Raw genomic sequence first — 21,388 nt, 5'->3', positions numbered from 1 at the left:
AAAAGATAAGCTTCCTTCACATTGGCAGGGAAAAAATTCCAGGCACTCCAGGGACTCGTAGTTAATAATACAAAGAAAAATCTAGAGAGTCATTCCATACCCAGCTCCTGCCCTCGCACCTCAAATTTTCTCCCTACGGCACCGGGATGGGGTTGTGTGAGTCCCAACAGACCCTCATGAGTGGCCACTCTTCACCTGCCAGAGAGCTAATCAACCTAGGGGGCCACCACAGCCGAGCCTAATCCAGTCCACCCTCGCCCAATTCCATGCACGGCCACTTTCCAGCAGGGAAGGAGTCGCCAGATAGCAATGAGGAGCAGGTACCGTGGCTTATTTCTCTCTTTCCCCCGCCTCCCACAAAACCTGGTCCTGGGCACCCAGGTGTTCATTGTGAGAGTTTGGATTGTGAGTGTCAGCAGGATATTTAACCGGACAGGGTATCGCAGCAAAGTCCCCATCAGTCCTCACCTCATGTACGTACACGTACACACACATTTTCCAGCAGGGGTGACAGATAGAGATCAGAAGCATGAGCTCTGGCTAACTCCTTCCCTATCCCAATTGCAAGGAGTGCTGAAGGAATCCCCTACCTCTTGGGATCAGCTCTCAGTACAGACCTGGGAACGAGCAGTGGCAACTTGCTGGTCTGTATGGTTCAGAGCTGCACCTATTAGGCCTTTGCGTGCGTTTTTAAACTTTGCAACTTGCATTTATATTACACCTTTAGTAGAAAATCAAGGGGCAAAGGGGAGGAAGGAACTAAAAACAATCACTATCACTAGAGAAAAAGTACTAGGTAAACTAATGGGTCTAAAGGCTGACAAGTCCCCTGGACCTGATGGCTTGCATCCAAGGGTCTTAAAGGAAGTGGCTACAGAGATAGTGGATGCATTGGTTGTAATCTTCCAGAATTCACTAGATTCTGGAAAGGTCCCAGCGGATTGGAAAACCGCAAACGGAGCATCCCTATTCAAGAAGGGAGTGAGACAGAAAGCAGGTAACTATAGACCAGTTAGCCTAACATCTGTCATTGGAAAAATGCTAGAATCCATTATTAAGGAAGAAGTAGCAGGACATTTGGAGACTCATAATACAATCAAGGAGAGTCAACATGGTTTTATGAAAGGGAAATCATGTCTGACAAATTTATTATTAAGAGTTCTTTGAGGAAGTAACGGGCAGGGTGGATAAAGGGGAACCAATGGATGCAGTATATTTGGATTTTCAAAAGGCATTCGATAAGGTGCCACATAAAAGATTACTGCACAAGATAAGAGCTCATGGTGGTGGGGGTAATATACTGGCATGGATAGAGGATTGGCTAACTAACAGAAAACAAAGAGTCAGGATAAAAGGGTCATTATCAAAATGGCAATCTGTAACTAGTGGGGTGCCGCAGGGCTCAGTGCTGGGGCCTCAACTATTTACAATATATATCAATGACTTGGATGAAGGAACAGAGTGTCTTGTGGCCAAATTTGCTGGTGATACAAAGATAGGTGGAAAAGCAAGTTGCGATGAGGACACAAAGTGTCTGCAAAGGGATATGGACAGGTTAAGTGAATGGGCAAAAATTTGGCAGGTGGAACATAATGTGGGAAAATTTGAAGTCATCCACTTTGGGAGGAAAAATAAAAAAGCAAATTATTTGAATGGAGAAATACTACAAAATGCTGCGGTACAGAGGGATCTGGGTGTCCTCGTACATGAAACACAAAAAGTCAACATACAGATGCAGCAGGTAATCTGGAAGGCAAATGGAATATTGGCCTTTATTTCTAGGGGGATGGAGTATAAACGCAGGGAAGTCATGCTACAACTGTACAAGGTGCTGGTGAGACCACACCTGGACTACTGCGTACAGTTTTGGTGCCCTTATTTAAGGAAGGACATACTTGCATTGGAGGCAGTTCAGAGAAGGCTCACTAGGTTGATTCTGGGTATGGAAGGGTTGTCTTATGAGGAAAGATTGAACAGGTTGGGTCTTTACTCATTGGAGTTTAGAAGAATGAGAGGAGACCTTATTGAAACATACAAGATTTTGAGGGGACTCAATAGGGTAGATGCTGAGAGGATGTTATCCCACATGGGGGAATCTAAATCTAAGGGGCATAGTCTCAGAATAAGGGGTCGCCCGTTTAAGACGGAAATGAGGAGGAATTTCTTCTCCCAGAGGGTCATGAATCTTTGGAATTCTTTACCCCAAAAAGCTGTGGAGGCTGAGTCATTGAATACATTCAAGGCTGAGTTAGACAAATTTTTGATCAGCAAGGGAGACAAAAGATATGGGGAAAGGGCAGGAAAGTGGAGTTGAGGTAAAAATCAGATCAGCCATGATCTCATTAAATGGTGGAGCAGGCTCGAGGGGCCGAATGGCCTACACTTGCTCCTGTCTCTTATGGTCTTAAACGTAGTAATACGTCCCAATTTCATAGGGGCGTAATCAGACATAAATTGACACTGAGCCAAAGGAGGAGACATTAGGACAAGTGACCAAAAGCTTGGTCAAAGAGGTAGGTTTTAAGGAGCATCTTAAAAGGAGGAATTACAGATTTGAAGGGGCAAAGTACCCGAGAGGGGAGAAATGAAAGGAGGCATGACAGGGTAACAGGAAGGGGAGGAGACGGTAGAGAAGGGCCTGAGGGGTAGAGAGAAGAGAAACAAAGAAGGGAGATAGATGCAATGGTCTTGGGTCTGGAGCAGCAGCCAAAATGCATACACAATGGACACGGAAACTCAGATTACATCCGCAAGAAGTCATTGTAACAGAAGTGTCTCAGTTTTAGCAAGAAGGAAATTAGAAACGGAACAAGACCATCCTGCCTGGTGTGAAATAGAATGGAAAACAAATATAAATCTATCTATACTATATTAAAAATCTTATATATCCATGTGCACTTCTCATCAACAAAACCTCACTTCCTGTTGACATGTTTCTAGCACACTTTGGTGTCAGTTTACCATTAGAAATTCCTATGTCCACATTTATGATGGGAACTGCCAATGTAAACTCGTCATGCTGCAATTATACCACCTCACCAGTAGTGGCACTATAGCCTCAGTCTTACATCTTCTGGCTCCTTAGCCCGTGCTGCAGAAAAACTCCCAAGCTCCAACCAAAGCTACTTTGCTGCTACCCCAAGTTGCTGTATATTTTGCTCTTTAACTATTAATAAATACTATAAAATCAAAATATTGAATAAAAATAAGGACAGAGTGCGTGACTTTAAAATGGGGGCCCGAATTGTGTCTTCACACCCTGGTCCAATTACTCCCACTGCTCTCTAACCCAGAGACTATACTCCACCCTCCCCCACCACTGCCCTATTCTCCCCCTCTCCGTCTAGAAAGTTAACTAATATAAAAAAGAACTGTACCTGGACGATTTGCTGAGCAGCTTGTCCGTAAGGAGAGGATATGCTGTATACGGGCTGACACGGCTGTCCCTGGTAATAAATCGGCGTCTGGGGTTGCCCGCTGGCATACTGCTGGTGCACCGCCAGCGTCTGCTGGTTGGGATCCCACACCCCGTAGGTCTGCCCCGTTGCTTGAGCGCCCGACACTTGTATCACGGCCACGCTCGGGTCCTGGGGGATGACGCTGGGGGTCTGAGCCAGGTACTGCTGGCCCTGGACGTCCACCTGGGGTGACAGGTGCTGCACCGTAGGGTGTCCCGCCGGTATCTGCTCCGCCAACAGAGGCTGCGGGTGCTCATAGCCCATCTGCAGTGGGCACAAGGGCTCGACGTTCGGCGTGGGGAGGAGCACTTTGCCGGCGTTGGGGTTGACCGGGTCAACGTAAGTCTGCAGAGGGTAGCCCGGCGGGTAACTGGCAAAGTTCTGGTGAGAGTTGGTATACGTTCCAGTGTCGTAAGGCACCTGCGAGCTAACACAAATCGGTTGTATCTGTTGCTGCTGCTGCTGCTGCTGCTGCACCAGGTACAGACTCTGTTTCTGGGCTTCTCTCTGCGCCACCTCCTGTTCAAACAGCTTCCTCCGCTCCTCGGTGGACAGTTTACTCCTGGTTTTCTTCTTCTTAGCTGGCGTTGCGCTGTCGTACCTTTTTAAAATAAAAAAGCAACGTTAGACAATCCAGCAGAGTTTATAATTAAGCAAAAAAAAAGTTTTGGAGTTTCTTTTGAAATCAGATCCGCCTCATCACCTCAGAAATGTCACCAAGCTCTTCACGTATCAATTAATTGATTATTTCCCCTTCCTAGCGATTGTTTTTACAACTACAACCAGCCGTACAACCCTCCGAGAACACAGGTCTCTTGTGCATCCCCTACTTCCTTCAGCCCACCATTGGCGGCCGTGCCTTCAGCCGTCTAGGCCCCAAGGTCAGTAATTCCCTCCCTAAACCTCCTAACCCCTCTCACCTCCTTTAAGACGCTCCTTAAAAACTATTTATTTCACCAAACATTTGGTCACCACCCCTATCATGTCTTCTTCTTTGGCTCGGTGTCAAATTTAGTCTGATTACACTCTTGGGACGTATTACTACTTTAAAAGGTGCTATATAAATGCAAGTTGTAGTCTGGGACTGGAGTCACATGTAGGTGTGGTAGGTTCCCTTCCCTGAAGTACAGTGAACCAATTGGGTTTCTGCAACAAACCGCCAACTTTCGTGGTCATTTTATCTGGTGCCAGCCCACAAATTACCGTATTTATTAAATTCAGTTTCACAATTGTACATACTATCTACAAGATGCACTGCAGCAAGTCACCAAGGCTTCTTCGGCAGTACTTCCCAAACCCGCAACCGTGACAACCTAGAAGGACAAGGGCAGTGGGCACATGGGAATACCATCACCTCCAAATTCCCTTCCAAGGCACACCATCCTGATGGTCATATAATCACTGTTCCTTCATAAATCGCTGGGTCAATATCTTGGAACTCCCTAACAGCATTGTGGGAGCAACTTCACCACACGGACTGCAGCTGTTAAAGAAGGCGACCCACCACCACCACTGTCTCAAAGGCAACTAGAGATGGGCATTAAATTCCAGCCTTGCTAGTGATGCCCACATCCCGAGAATGAAAATTTAAAAATTTGTCATGGTGGGATTTGAACTCACCACCTCTAGGTTGCAGGTCCAATGCCATGATCAGCACACTACCGTAATTCATAATATATAGGCAAACAAAAATGGTGATTTGCGTAGTGACATCCCACAAACAGCAACAAGGTGAACAAGCAGCTAATCTGATTTGAAAGAACTTGTATTTCTACGGCACCTTTTACGACCGTAGGACGTCCAAATTGCTTTTCAGCCAATGAATTACTTTTGAAGTGTAGTTGCTGTTGTAATGTAGGTAGTGCGGCAGTCAATTTGTGCACAGCAAGATCCCACAAACAGCAAACTTGAGCACTTAATCGAAGCTGACACTTCAGTGCAGTACTGAGGGAGTGCTGCACTGTTGGAGATGTCGTCTTTTGGTTGAGACGTTAAACCAAGGCCCCATCTGCCCTCTCAGGTGGATGTAAAGGATCCCATGACACTATTTGAAGAAAAGCAGGGGAGTTCTCCCCGGTGTCTTGGCCAATATTTATCCCTCAACCAACATCACTAAAAAGGATGATCTGGTCATTATCTCATTGCTGCTTATGGGACCTTGCTATGCACAAATTGGCAACATTGCAACAATGACCACACTTCAAAAGTACTTCATTGGTTGTAAAGTGCTTTGTGACGTCCTGAGGTTGTGATAGGTGCTGTATAAAAAGAAAGTCTTTATCATAGTATGTGCAGCACAGGAGGTGGCCATTCAGCCCATCGTGCCTGTGCCAGCTCTTTGAAAGAGCTATCCAATTAGTCCCGTTACCTGCTCTTTCCCCATAGCCCTGTATATTTTTCCTCTCCAAGTATTTATCCAATTCCCTTTTGAAAGTTACCATTCAATGTGTTTCCACCACCTTTTCAGGCAGTGCATTCCAGATCATAATAACTTGCTGTGTAAAAAAAATGCTTCCTCATGTCACCTCTGACTCTTTTGCCGATCACCGTAAATCTTTGTCCTCTGGTTACCGACCCTTCTGCCACTGGAAACAGTTTCTCCTTATTTACTCTATCAAAACCGTTCATTATCTTGAACACCTCTATCAAATCTCCCCTTAACCTTCTCTGTTCAGGAGAACAACCCCAGCTTCTCCAGTCTCTCCACATAACTGAAGTCCCTCATCCCTGATACCATTCTAGTAAATCTCTTCTGCACCCTCTCGAAGGCCTTGACATCTTTCCTAAACTGTGGTGCCCAGAATTGAACACAATACTCCAGCTGAGGCCTAAACAGTGCTTTATAAAGGTTTAGCAAAACTTCCTTGCTTTCGTATTCTATGCCTCTATTAATAAAGCCCAGGATCCCATATGCTTTTTTAACAGCCTCTTCAATTTGTCCTGCCACCTGCAAAGATTTGTGTGGGTGCACCCCCGATAATATGGTCTGTATTATCTCGTCCCTTCAGAATCCGAAAAACAGTAATCGTATTAACATGTCCGACAAGCACAGGTTCTGCTGCAATGCACCCCATGGCCAAACAGCCAGCTGACAAGTCACTGTCTTAAGGCTGAAGGAAGGCCACACAGGAGGGCTTCCTAACACCTACAAAGCCTTCAGAGCAAAGGAAGAGGGCCAGAAAAGAAGCTTGCCGTTCATCTGGAACTGATCTCTTCAGTCCTTCTCTCTCGTAGGCCGAAGGGGGCGGGGAGGTCGTCTGTTTGCGTTTCTTTCGATCTTTGCTGAGCGACTTGTCCGCGTCCTTCTCTTTGCTCAGGTTCACTGGTGTCTTTGGAGCCTGAGACACATCCTTCTGTGATGTCCCATCTCTGCCACGCTCTGGAATGTAAAAAGGCACACGAGCAAATCTTCAGGATCTCTCTGTGAAAAGAAGCTACAACCGCGATTAAAGCATCAAAGGCAACAGGCAAATCGACAGAAAAGAAATCTTTGGCCTAATTTTGTTCCCATTTTCCTCTTAAAATAAAACACAACTTAAATGAAATCCATTGGCTTCCCAGGCTGATCAGCAAAGCAGGCCGACTCCGAGGGCGCAGATTCCCTCGCTAGCTCCGACAGACGGTCTCCAGCCCAACAGCAATCTGCGTCACCACCCCCTCCCCCCAAATGCCGACACACCCATCCCACATTGCCAGCAACCCCTGCTGCAATAACATAGTTAAATGCTAAACAGGTAATTCCTCCCCCTGCCTCTGGGCTGCCAAAGGATCTGGATGTGATAGCGAGCCAGATTCAACATGGTTGACTCTTAACTACCGTCTGAAGTGGCCTAGAAAGTCACTCAGTTGTATTAAACTAAACTACCACCTTCTCAGGGCAACGAGGGATGGGCAATAAATGTGTCACCCACATCCTCAGAATCAATAATAAAAAAAATTGACTTGAAAGGAACTGGACCCTGTGAGATTGGATTGAGGTCCCTGCATCTACTTTTAATTCAATATCTAGGATATCTTCCATGACATTTTTTTTTGTTTGAAAGGCAGGATCACAGTCAGCTCTAAAATGCTAGAAAATAATGAACATTTGTTGCCCAGAGGCCCTTTTGTTAAGTCGTCTTAAAACCATTTCAATTGCAGTACCATCTAGCCTTTGGCCCTCCATCTGTCACAATACCTCTGCAGCTGTTGATTTGCTTAACCACTCCGTCACCCCCTTGCCCCGTGATGCACCTGTCCCGACAAAATCTTCACCATTTCCCATCCTAATTATTCCTTCTGGTACGGTCTCACCTCAAGTCGAAGGAGTACAAACCTGAGTGTTCCTGGCACACAACTGGCTTAGCCAACCATTGCTAGACCAGCCTTGATCGCCACCGCCAATGCTGCGAGGGGCTCATGGATTCCTTAGTCACCAAGAAAGAGACCATTCATTTAGCTGCCTCTGCTTCTTCCTCTTACCCATCAAGCCAAACCTCCATCCCAAAACCCTCAGCACTCTCTAGTTTCTACCCATCTTCCCTCTTCAAGCTCATCACTTTCATTAGACCCACCTTCTCTTCTCACTCTAGCCACGGTGCACCAGGCCACTATCTCGGGCTGAACCAGACTGTTTGCAACCTTGGCGTCCTGTTTAACCCCCAAGCTGAGCTTGACCCAAAGCCTCGCCATCACCGAATGCCTACTTCCACCTCCGTCACATGGCCCACCTCAGCACATGTCCTACTGAAACCCTCATTCATGCTTTTGTCACTTCCAGCCTTGACTATTTCAATGTTCTCCTGCTTGTATCCTATCCCGCATCAAGTCCCACTTATCCCTGATCCATGTCCTCGCTGACCTACATTGGTTCCCAAGTCCTCAATGCCTTCAATTTACAATTCTCATCTAGTGTTTAAATCCCTTCATGGCCTCGCCCCTCTCTATGTCTGTAACCTCCTCCAGCCCTACAAACCCACCTCCCAAACTCTTCGTTTCTCGCCTCTTGCCTGTTGTGCATTCTCCGTCCCTTCCATTGGTGGCTGTGCCTTCATCTGCCTCGGCTACACACACTGGAAATCTTTCCTCAGACTCTAAACCTCCCTTAAGACCCTTCAAGTTTTTGGTCCCCCTTCCTAATCTCTCCTCCTTTGTTAGAGGCGCTATATAAATGCAAGTTGTTGTTGCAGTGGGATCGACTGGAGGGGGGGGCGGGAGGGGAGCAGAGAAGGCCATCATACAGGAAGCCCCCCCCCCCACATCGTCACATTGCACAGGCACCCGAGTACCATGCAATACCTCATCTAAATGGCCATCCTTCATGTTGACTCTAGGCAGTGCTCTAGACAGGCTATTTCACTGTGGGGGGATAACAGCCTGTATACTCCTCGTCCAAAAACCACGGATGGTCACTGGACAGCAAATAGAAGTGGGAACTCGCATCGCTTTTTCTCCTCCCTAATCCCAGGATGTGCTAAACCTCCCTGAAATCAGTTAGCTGATTAGTGACTGAAGAGATGACCTGGTAATCCTGGTCTTTATAGCTTGGTAAAGTGATACAGAGAAGGGGGGTGGGGGGGGAGGGTCGAGAGAGAGATCGAGTGAGAGCGCGATCGACCGAGAGAGCGAGAGCGAGAGAGCATGCGAGAGAGATTGATAAAGACAGCCATCGATAGAGAGGGAGAAATCTATGGAGACCGAGAGTGTGCAAGATAGCGTGCGAGAGAGATAGATAATGCGACAGAGAGAGGCACGAGAAAGGGGGGGTAGAAAGATAGAGACACATCCAGAGGACATAGGATAAAATTGGTCGGCATATTATAGAAAGAACATTAAAACTATTAAGTGTACAGTGTACGTTCACCAGGATGATTCCAGGGATCGGAAACTATAGCTACGGAGACTTAAGATACTGAGGCTATTTCCAATGGAACAGAGAAAGCTAAGAGGAGATTTAATGAGGTTTTTAAAATGATGAACAGTGTTGATAGAGTGAATAAGGAAAGGTTATTTCTTCTGGTTGGGGAATCAGTAACAAGGGATCATCAATTTAAAATTGTCACAGGGTGAGAAGAGAAGTTAGGAGAGATTTCTTTACACAGAGGGTTGTTGAAGCATGGGATGCTTTGCTACAGGGAGTGCTTGAGGCTGAGACAATTGCAACTTTTGAAGAAAGATTTGGACAAACATTTGAAGCAGAGGGAGACACAGAGCAGTTTGTGGGGACGAAGCGGGGCGGTAGAATTAGTTTTGGATTGCCCCAGCAAAGAGCCGGCACAGACACGATGGGCTGAATAGCCTCCTTCTGTGCTCCATAGTTCCAGTGAGTACATCTAAAATCATTGCTGGAAGATCCTCAACTGGAATGCACTGCCTGATAGGGTGGTGGAAGCAGATTCTATAGGGAATTGGATGGATACTTGAAAAGGAAACATTTGCAGGGTTATTGGGAAAGAGCAAGGGGAGTGGGACTAATTGGATAGCTCTTTCAAAGAGCCGGCACAGGCACGATGGGCCGAATGGCTTTAAGATTCTATGATTCTAGGTGGAATGCAAAACGAAGAAAAATATCAAATGCAAATGCAATGTTCCTCATTCAATTGCAAAAAATATTAAAATTTAACTTCTAAACACTCAAACTGTAAGTTGCCCTCAGTTTCCTCCCCCCTCAGACTGGGCCTCCCTCATACGCACCAGTACTGTCCCGCTCTGTTTGGCTTCGATCCTTCTTGGGAATTCTGTACACCTCCTGATTAAGCAAGATAGCAATGTTAGAGACAGGCATTTATATCAAACAGTCACATTTCAAAGCGAGTTACTTAGAATTGCAATGCCGGTTGTTGTGTTGGGGAATGTAGCAGCCATTTTGCATGGAGCAAGGTCCCACAGATGGCACTGAGGCAAAGGACCATTTTATCTAGTTTTGTTTGAGGGATAAATGTTGGTCAGGACACCGGGAGAACACCCCTGCCCGTCTTCAAATTAGTGCTGTGGGATCTTTAACAACCACCTGAACAGACAGACAAGGCCTCGGGGTTTAACATCTCATCTGAAGAAAGGCATATGTGAGCCTCCAGTACTAGCATTCCCTCAGTACTAGAGTATCAGCCTAGACTGTGAGTGGTAACCTTCTGACCAAAGCTTACACTCGGAATATCGGACAGACTTAAAGCTACATCCTTGAACAGTTGAGGAGGACGCCAAGTGGTCCAAACACCTTGCCCACTACATGGGACATTGGTCTCATTCTCCAGTCTCCAGCCCCCCCTCTCTCTCCTCCAATTCCTGCTGGGTATGGCTCCAGGAGCTGACAAGCTCTCTAATATCTCATCCCAATTTGCCTAGAAAGGGACAATGTTAGCAGACTCTCCAACCATGGGAGGCAGCACAACTGAGCCTGATCCTTTTGCCTACACAAATGCACTGGACAGCAGAGGATAATGCTGGGGAGCAGGACCCCTGGCTGATTTTTGTGCCCTCCCTTGTCCAGCTGAACCAAGGCGAATTGTAGCCTGCCAGCAACTACCCTCAGCCAAGATCAGTTAACTCAGCCCAGACCACAGATCAAACCTGGGCCTTCTGGTGTGTTTGGCGCGTTACAATATTGGGCAGGGTCTTCACCCACTGAGCCGATGGTTTTCCAAGTGATGCTGAATAGAACAAGCTTAATGACCAGAATGACACACTTTATAATCTATAAATTATAAACATCTTCTGTCATGTGTGCATTTCTTGTCCACAAACTTCACTTCCAGTTGTTGGTGGAAATCACTTATCAATGCCGTTGCTGCTTTGGGCCCACCGCTGAATAAAGGGTTCTATCCACAGGTTGTTTGTGGGGATCAGTATGTAAACAGGGCTCTGTGACACTGCAGTTGCAGGCTGGGGCCAGTAGATGGTGCTGTGGCCCCACTACATCTCCTGACCCATGCTGAGCAATGTCACGGGAGATCTACTAGTTATTCCTGAATTACATTGTGCAGTTCATCAATGTTTTTCATCACTGAGGACTACTTTGTGGAAAAAGAAAAGGACCCCCTTTTCGCTACAGGGCACCCCACAAGAGGTACATAAGGATTGCTAGATGATAAAAGACCAAGGTGCATCAAGTTCGCCTTCCACCATCCTGGTATTCACATGATACAATGATAATGGAGTTGTTGGCTAATCATAGCAATCAATCTCTATCATTTAGTCTACAACAGACCCAGACATGACATGAGGAAAACCTCAGTGGTGGAGAGCTTTGGGAGCCATAGGTCCAAAGTCACCTGTTCTTCCCAAATATACTACACTTATCACACGGGGACATTGGGGCTGCACATCGAGGCGGCAGGGACTCCCGGACACTGTTACTCCATCTGTTGGAGGCTCTGTCCCTACATCTCATGTTGTTGATTTTCTGCTTAGATTAAAGATTTTAAACATCTCTTTCACTTAAACTTCAAGATAATCGGGGGAGAGTCTGGGATCCGTCGCAACCTACCATGTCATGTCTCAAATTACTCAAATACTGTATCCCAAAATGTTATTTTCTGAAAGAAATTCTATCTGATTTGCATTTGAATGAATCAACATTATCTACTTCCACCTTCTCCCTAAGGAGCCTGTTCCATAGATTGACCATGCACTCATTGAAATATTATTTCTGCAGATTAGTTTTGAATTTACCGCCCCTTCAAGCGTAGACCGTACCCCCCTCGAGGCACACGGTGCGCTGAGCGCCAACACTCACCTTCAAGCGTTGACCATACCCACCTCGAGGCACACGGTGCGCTGAGCGCCAACACTCACCTTCAAGCGTTGACCATACCCACCTCGAGGCACACGGTGCGCTGAGCGCCAACACTCACCTTCAAGCGTTGACCGTACCCACCTCGAGGCACACGGTGCGCTGAGCGCCAACACTCACCTTCAAGCGTTGACCGTACCCCCCTCGAGGCACACGGTGCGCTGAGCGCCAACACTCACCTTCAAGCATTGACTGTACCCACCTCGAGGCACACGGTGCGCTGAGCGCCAACACTCACCTTCAAGCGTTGACCGTACCCACCTCGAGGCACACGGTGCGCTGAGCGCCAACACTCACCTTCAAGCGTTGACCGTACCCACCTCGAGGCACACGGTGCGCTGAGCGCCAACACTCACCTTCAAGCGTTGACCGTACCCCCCTCGAGGCACACGGTGCGCTGAGCGCCAACACTCACCTTCAAGTCTTTCCAGACATCAAGCAGCTTCGTCGCCAGCTCGCTCACATCTTCGATTTTGCAGGGCTGCTCCTGGCTTCGCTCGCTCTCTGCGTCAGACACGCCTTCCTCCTCGTCCTGTGACGGGGTTTCCACCAAGGCCCCCTCGTCCAGCTTCGTCCCATTGGTCGCTTTCGAGGTTGGCTCCGCCTCTTGGGCCTCCCCATCCTCGGCCAGCACCTCGCCCGATGGCTCCTCCTCGTCCGGCGGGAGACATGGTGAAGGCTCAACGGCAACGACCACCTCCTCCTTCACCTCTTTGACCTCAATCTCCCCGTCTGAGGCTTTGCTGGTGTCCGACAGCCCGCTGTCCATGCTGTTCTCGCTAATGATCTTCAGCCTCCTCATCACGAGTTTTTTGGGGGTGTCACTATCGGCCTCTGCGCTCTGTTTCAGCACAGGATCCTGCGTGTTCAGTGGCGTTTGCGCACGGGAAGTGTTTTCACTTGAATAACCGTCTGCCTCGCTGACTTGGGGAGCCGATGCCTTCGTCTGGGCCCAACGTTGAATGATGGGCAGGAGTTTGCTTTCTTCCAGCATGTTCTTTGTGGGGATTGGTAACAGCTCCAGGGTCTTCATGAGCTGCGAAGACAAATGATCATCAACAACGACTCTAGTCTCCTCCAACACTCTATTTCATCATCAGGGGTGCTCTCTCATTTCAACTCCCTTAATCTTCATTGCATTAATAATCTCATGAGCGAAAAAGGGTAGAATTCTGTAGCTCCTTCAGTCTTCCTTTTTAAAACCCAAGCTTGCCTTCATTTCCTCCCCTACTCATTCCAAAACTAAGTGGAGTCCCTTCACTGTGGGCATTGGGCCCTTCACCGAGGATTCACAGTAAAACATCTCCTCCCCCCATCCCGCCCTGCCCCGCCCCTAGACTCACCCAACTCCCAACCAGTCCGGATCCCCCCCCCCACTTTACCACTGTCCTCTGAGTTTTCAAAAACGTGCTCAGCACAGTCCCAGACACTCCCAGAACAGGAACAGCATAGGTTAGATACGGAGTGAAGCTCACTCTACACTGTCCCATCATACACTCTCAGGGCAGGTACAGCACGGGTGAGATACAGTGTACGGTGTAGTGTTTGATCCCCACTCTAGACAGTCCGGGTGAGAGGAGACTGCAGCTCTGGCTCTCAATTCTGGGTTGACATTCAACTGGATACTCGCGTCCAGTGACCCCCACCCCTCATCATAAGGGCTGTGGGAGTCCATAAAACCCTCCCGCCGTATAGGACTAACCACCCAATTGGTTGGTCTAAAGATGGTTACGGCCATGGAAGGAGCGTTCACGTCACGGCCTGTCAGACTGTTAATCAGCCTGCGAATCCTTCCACTACTTCACATTATCCTCCAAGGAAAGGGCGTGAAGACAGGTAAACAAAACACCCCACCCTGTCAGACTGTTAATCAGCCTGCGAATCCTCCCACTACTTTGCACTCTTCTCCTGAAGAACAGTGTGAAGATACAAAAACAACAACCAACAAGTGCTCGATGCTGACAGTTAGTGCAGTTTCCCAACACTAACATTGTTCACCTGGACAAGCACAAAATCCACACAAAAAGAAGTTTGTAAATCCCGCTGACATGAGCTGTGGGGACAATCAGCTGCTCTCGCTGCCATTTTAAGTGCCCCATGTTAATGGTAGAGCTCTCTCTGCTGGTGGAAGGCAAGTATTACAGCTTCCCACTCATGTACCCAGATCCAACAGACTTCACTCCAACGTTTCCTATGGGAATGTACAAATCCTTAGCTCAACGTACTTCGGTCTGAAGCTTAATATTGTTGCTGGAGTTTCCCCGGCTATCACCAAGCTCAGTCATCCAGATCCACAGCAGGGATAGTCCATGATACTCCAGAAAGGACTTCAAGCAACTCTGAGAATGCGTGTTCTGAAAAATAAACACACACTTTAACATTTTGGTTTAAAGGAACCCCTTTGCTCTGCCAATTTTCTCTCTGGTGTTGATCCTTTATTAAAATTTATTCTCAGGATGGGGGCTTCGCTGGCAAGGCCGGCATTTATTGCCCAACCCTAGTTGCCCTTGAGAAGATGGTGTTCTTGAACTGCTGGGAGTGGTTTGATGTAACCGAGTAGCTTGCTAGGCCCTTTCAGAGTCAACCACGTTGGTGCGGGACTGGCCAGATCGGGTAAGGATGGCAAGTATTCTTCCCTAAAGAATATTAGTGAACCAGTTGCATTTTTACAACAATCCAACAGCTTCCTTGTCACTTTTACTGATACCCGCTTTTTATTTCCAGATTTAAAAAAAAAACTGAATTCAATGCTCAAACTGCTACAGTGGGATTTGAACTCACGTTTGCTGGATTATTAGTCCAGGCCTCTGAATTACTAGTCCAGTAACATAACCATTACACTACTGCACCCAAGACTTCACTTCGCTTTTGGAGAAGCAAATGCCTGTAAGATTGCAGGGACCTGTCTATGATCGATTTACCAATGATTCAAAGCCGTACAAAGATGTACACTCACACCTAATCGCAATCTCACAGTGCTGGCAGCTAGTAATCCTCTCTCGTTTGACAAGCTTAAGATTTCTCTCTGGTTATAATGGTGCTCCTGCACCACCCCCCCCCATTCCAAGCCCCTCTCCTCGTTACCTGTATAATCTTGAGGCAGGTCAGTTTCTGCTCCATCGTCTCTATCCGGACCATCAACCGGGTTAAACTGAGCACGTGGTCCGAGTCAGACAGTCCATCGCCGTTCTCCAGGAAGGCCTCCAGTTCTTCATCCACCTGACAATTGAGAAGAAAGAGGGGCTTGACCACTTGGCTCGACTAATACCGTACCCTGCGACAAAGGGCAATGTCCGAGTCCCTCCCCTACCGAGCCTCCCAAGCACCCTTGCCAGTTAAAAGGGAGCACGTAAACGGTGTCACCACAGCAGGACATCAGGAGGAAAGGAAACTGTTCCTCCCATAGGTTAAAGTCAACGCATCATTTACGGGTAGGTTAAAGGGCAAAGGAACCATGTAGTGTGGCAATGAGCTGCACAGGCCAAGGAAGGCCCAGATCAGTCTGTGCGGAGTTAACTGATCTCAGCCAGAACGATATTTGGGCTGCTACACTTGGCCTCAGTACCCCTGGGCCATGTAGGGGGAAAAAAAATTAGCCAGGATTCCAGCTCCTTATTTTTTTTGTTATTCATCCTCGGGGGGTCTTTGTGTTGCCGTGACAGTGCTCTATTCCTCCTCGATGGTGGAGGCTACAGGACTGGGACTCCTGCTGGAGGATATAATCTTAAAATTAGAACTAGGCCATACATGAGTGAAATTAGGAAGCACTTTTTCCACATAAAGAGTGGTGGAAATCTGGAATTCCCTCTCCCAAAAGGCTGTGGATGCTGGGTCGAGACACATTTTCAAGGCTGAGATTAATAGTTTTGTTAGGTAAGGTTATCGAGGGATAGGGAGCAAAGGTGGGTAAATGGAATTGAGGTACAGATCAGCCATGATCTAATTGAATGACGGTGCAGGCTAGAGGGGCTGAATGGCCTATATGTGTGTGCGTTGATATCAAGTGAGGATAGTATCATATAAGGGTTTTTTCCTTCCAGCTCGGGATGTGGCTTTGCTGACAAGGCCGGCATTTATTACCCATCCCCAGTTACCCGGAGAAGGAGGTGGTGCACCTTCTTCTTCTTGAAGTGGTTTGATACAACTCAGCGGCTTCCTAGGCCACTTCAGAGGGCAGTTAAGAGCCATCCACATTGGAGTCACACATAGGCCAGACTGGGTAAGGACGGCAGGTTTCATTCCCTAAAGGACATCAGTGAACCAGATGGGTTTTTACGACAACCCAACAGCTTCATGGTCATTTTTAGTGAGAACAGCTTTTTATTTCCTGATTTTATAAACGGAATTCAAATTCTCAAACTGTCGTGGTGGGATTTGAACTGGCGTTCTCTGGATTATTAGTCCAGTAACATAACCGTTCCCCACTGTACCGAGGGCGCGACGCCTCGACTATGGTCGAAGAGCCCGCTCACACACATTTAGGATTACGCGTGTAAAAAATTGTAAGGCAACCAGAGAGCGTGTGGTCCCCGTGGCATCGGACCCCTGGGCTTTGATCTGAGCCAGCACCTACAGGAGCGGAAAGCGGGAGAGTGTGGTGAGAGAAGGAAACTGCAAGTCACATGTCAAGAGTCATGTCTCGGGCGGGTTTAAAGCGATACTCACAGAATCTTTTTTCCGAGAACGATCCTTGTCCTTTAGTTTAACCTTCCCTCCAGCAGCCCGGATACTGACCCTGTTTTCACCGCCCAGGTACCCGCGGCAATTTGTCGATCCGCAGAAACATTTCTGAGCTTCCTTACTGCAGTCAGGGAGGTAAAGACATCCATGAGTAGCTGTTGTGAGTTTAGGGTCCAACTCCAGACAGTTACCTGGGTACAACGCAGCTAAGTGATTGGTGTGTCTTACATTCAGGAGTGTGTCCACACTGACCAGTATGTAGAATCATAGAATCATAGAAGTTACAACATGGAAACAGGCCCTTCGGCCCAACATGTCCATGTCGCCCAGTTTATACCACTAAGCTAGTCCCAATTGCCTGCACTTGGCCCATATCCCTCTATACCCATCTTACCCATGTAACTGTCCAAATGCTTTTTAAAAGACAAAATTGTACCCGCCTCTAATACTGCCTCTGGCAGCTCGTTCCAGACACTCACCACCCTTTGAGTGAAAAAATTGCCCCTCTGGACCCTTTTGTATCTCTCCCCTCTCACCTTAAATCTATGCCCCCTCGTTATAGACTCCCCTACCTTTGGGAAAAGATTTTGACCATCGACCTTATCTATGCCCCTCATTATTTTATAGACTTCTATAAGATCACCCCTTAACCTCCGACTCTCCAGGGAAAAAAGTCCCAGTCTGTCTAACCTCTCCCTGTAAGTCAAACCATCAAGTCCCGGTAGCATCCTAGTAAATCTTTTCTGCACTCTTTCTAGTTTAATAATATCCTTTCTATAATAGGGTGACCAGAACTGTACACAGTACTCCAAGTGTGGCCTCACCAATGCCCTGTACAACTTCAACAAGACATCCCAACTCCTGCATTCAATGTTCTGACCAATGAAACCAAGCATGCCGAATGCCTTCTTCACCACCCTATCCACCTGTGACTCCACTTTCAAGGAGCTATGAATCTGTACTCCTAGATCTCTTTGTTCTATAACTCTCCCCAACGCCCTACCATTAACGGAGTAGGTCCTGGCCCGATTCGATCTACCAAAATGCATCACCTCACATTTATCTAAATTAAACTCCATCTGCCATTCATCGGCCCACTGGCCCAATTGATCAAGATCCCGTTGCAATCCCAGATAACCTTCTTCACTGTCCACAATGCCACCAATCTTGGTGTCATCTGCAAACTTACTAACCATGCCTCCTAAATTCTCATCCAAATCATTAATATAAATAACAAATAACAGCGGACCCAGCACCGATCCCTGAGGCACACCGCTGGACACAGGCATCCAGTTTGAAAAACAACCCTCTACAACCACCCTCTGTCTTCTGTCGTCAAGCCAATTTTGTATCCAATTGGCTACCTCACCTTGGATCCCATGAGATTTAACCTTATGTAACAACCTACCATGCGGTACCTTGTCAAATGCTTTGCTGAAGTCCATGTAGACCACGTCTACTGCACAGCCCTCATCTATCTTCTTGGTTACCCCTTCAAAAAACTCAATCAAATTCGTGAGACATGATTTTCCTCTCACAAAACCATGCTGACTGTTCCTAATTAGTCCCTGCCTCTCCAAATGCCTGTAGATCCTGTCCCTCAGAATACCCTCTGCATGATAGCATAACCCAAGGGTGTAGCAATAGGTCACCCCACTACTGGTAGCAGTTTGATACAACTGAGTGACTTCCTAGGCCACATCAAAGGGCAGTTAAGACTCAACCACATTGGTTTGGGACTGGAGTCACATATAGGCCAGACTAGGTAAGGATGGCAGGTTTCCTTCCCTGAAGGGTATTAGTGAACCAGTTGGGTTTTTAATAACAATCCGACAGCTTCACAGTCACTTTTACTGAGACCAGCTTTATATTTCCAGATTTTTTAAAAACTGAATTCAAATTCTCACAAACTGCCATGATGGGATTTGAACTCACATTCTCTGGATTATTAGTCCAGTAACTTAACCGTTACACTCAATGGCACAGACCCTCAATGCAGCCATCTTTCTGATGCCAGATTGATGGTAAAGTGGAGCTCTTGGCGGCCCCAACATCAGCGGCATCATCATCGTATGTAAATGAGGCAGTGCCACGCGTCAAACCGACACATCTGCACTCCGGCCTCCTCCAGCTTTCAGGGAGCTCGATTAACAGGAGGTTTTTTTTTAAAATTCTTTCTCGGGACATTTGGGCTGCTACACTTGGTCTCAATACCACTGGGCCAGGGAGGGAAAGAAAAAAAAACGGCCAGGATTCCAGCTCTTGATTTTTAAAAAATTTGTTCTTGGGTTTTGGGCATTGCTGGCAAGGCTGACATCTATTGCCCATTCCTAGCTGCCCTTGGTGGTGAGCCGCCATCTTGAACCACTGCAGTCCATGTGGTGAAGTTGCTCCCACAATGCTGTTAGATAGGGATTTTGACCCAGCGATGAAGGAACGGCGATATATGTCCAAGTCGGGATGGTGTGTGAACTGGAGGGGAACTTGGAGGTGATTGTGTGCCCATGCACCTTCTGCCTGTGTCCTTCTAGATGGTGGGGGTCGTGGGTTTAAGAGGTGCTGCCGAAGAAGCCTTGGCGAGTTGCTACAGTGCATCCTGTAGATAGTACACACTGCAGCCACATTGAGCCGGTGGTGTGATATAGAGTGCATTTTGCATCTAAGACTTTGATGCAATAGACAGTGTTAAGGTCTACTATACAAGAGGAGTAAAATCAGGGGCACTTCAGCTGTGGAAACCGCCTGCTCAACAGGTCTTACCCATATCTCTGGAACTGGTAATCGAAGGTCAGCTCCGCCCCAGCTGGAACCGTCTTAGTTGTGAAAAATCCGACCCGTAGTTGCCCGTTCACCGTCCACTAGAAAGAACACGTCAGGAAATGTAAATTCTGTGCACGTTTATATACAGATACAATAAAGTACACGCTTACGGGACAATGCTTGCAGTTTGGCTCAGTTGGTAGCACTCTTGCCTCGGAGTCAGAAGGTCGTAGGCTCAAGTCCCACTCGAGACTTGCACACATAATCTAGGCCGACACTTCAGTGCAGTACTGAGGGAGTGCTGCACTGCCAGAGGTGCCGCCTTTCGAATGAGACGTTAAACCAAGGCCCTCTCAGGTGGACGTAAAAGATCCCATGAACCTATTCGAAGGAGGGCAGGGGAGTTCTCCAGGTGTCCTCAACCAACACCTAAAACAGACTATCTGATCATTTATCTCATTCCAGGGACCTCGCTGGGCACAAATTGACTGCTGCGTCTCCCTACATTACAACAGTGACTACACTTCACAAGCACTTCATTGGCTGTGAAGTGTTTTGGAACGTCCCGAGGATGTCAAAGGCGCTATATAAATGCCAGGTCTTTCTTTAAAAAGGTGACTGACTAACTTGCGACTCGACATTAGCAACGTGTTGGGATGGCCTCTGTTCTTTTATTTCCAATATTCATCTGACTGTGAAACATGGGGTGGGGAGGGAAAGACTATTCCAGACTTCCTTTATCCCACAATTCCTTCCAACTCACTTTAGCTTGGCACCCAACAGGCCCGAGTGACAAAGAGAGCACTGTGTTCCACAGTGAAGACTCAGGACTTGCTGCCTCACCGATACATTCTATGGCAACACTCACTTTTTTTGGAAGTTCAGCAGCACCAGTTCTGGCAATTATCTCAATGAGGCACGCGAGCAGTTTAAGAAAGGCCACCCCAACCCTGCCGGTGGCTCCATGGGTACATCGTCAACGTGGACTAGAACAGTGTTGTCCAATAGAAATCACTAACTAACCACAGGTGTGGTTGCGTGACACCATTTTAGCCACATGCACCGATTTTAGTAGAAAACATCTTACACACAATACCGGAAAATGCACTTCACGTGTATATTAACTTAACAAACATCTACCATCTTCCAGTAACCAAGGAAGTAAAGCATTCAACGATCAGAAAACACTTGCATACTCTGCTTTTCATTTTACCATCAAACCACAAAACGGTTAAAGTTCACATGCATATGCTGTGCGAAATTTTTTTTTTTGTTCATGGGATGTGGGCGTCGCTGGCGAGGCCAGCATTTATTGCCCATCCCTAATTTCCCATTGAGAAGGTGGTGGTGAGCCGCCTACTTGAACCGCTGCAGTCCGTGTGGTGAAGGTTCTCCCACAGTGCTGTTAGGAAGGGAGTTCCAGGATTTTGACCCAGCGACGACGAAGGAACGGCGATATATTTCCAAGTCGGGATGGTGTGTGACTTGGAGGGGAACGTGCAGGTGGTGTTGTTCCCATGTGCCTGCTGCCCTTGTCCTTCTAGGTGGCAGAGATCGCTGGTTTGGGAGGTGCTGTTGAAGAAGCCTTGGCGAGTTGCTGCAGTGCATCCTGTGGATGGTGCACACTGCAGCCACAGTGCGCCGGTGGTGAAGGGAGTGAATGTTTAGGGTGGTGGATGGGGTGCCAATCAAGCGGGCTGCTTTGTCCTGGATGATGTCG

The 21,388-nt window shown here is 47.5% G+C and overlaps 1 protein-coding gene across 2 annotated transcripts in view; it reads right to left on the bottom strand.

Annotated features, from left to right (window-relative positions):
- The window catches only part of setd2 (SET domain containing 2, histone lysine methyltransferase), a 109,057-nt gene that overhangs the window by 19,370 nt on the left and 68,299 nt on the right, over nucleotides 1-21,388 (bottom strand). For both annotated transcript variants that reach the window (XM_067978903.1, XM_067978910.1), the window contains exons 9-16: nucleotides 19,669-19,766; nucleotides 16,894-17,029; nucleotides 15,313-15,447; nucleotides 14,454-14,582; nucleotides 12,644-13,264; nucleotides 10,131-10,185; nucleotides 6,651-6,837; nucleotides 3,378-4,059 (exon numbers count right to left, since the gene is read on the bottom strand). In XM_067978903.1, coding sequence (XP_067835004.1) covers nucleotides 3,378-4,059; nucleotides 6,651-6,837; nucleotides 10,131-10,185; nucleotides 12,644-13,264; nucleotides 14,454-14,582; nucleotides 15,313-15,447; nucleotides 16,894-17,029; nucleotides 19,669-19,766 — 2,043 coding nt within the window. The remainder of the gene's footprint in view (nucleotides 1-3,377; nucleotides 4,060-6,650; nucleotides 6,838-10,130; nucleotides 10,186-12,643; nucleotides 13,265-14,453; nucleotides 14,583-15,312; nucleotides 15,448-16,893; nucleotides 17,030-19,668; nucleotides 19,767-21,388) is intronic.

The sequence above is a fragment of the Heptranchias perlo genome, chromosome 3, assembly GCF_035084215.1.
Source record: "Heptranchias perlo isolate sHepPer1 chromosome 3, sHepPer1.hap1, whole genome shotgun sequence".
NCBI classification, from domain to species: Eukaryota; Metazoa; Chordata; class Chondrichthyes; order Hexanchiformes; family Hexanchidae; genus Heptranchias; species Heptranchias perlo.
Note: the sequence above shows the minus strand (reverse complement) of the source record. Positions and strands in the feature narration are given on the sequence as shown.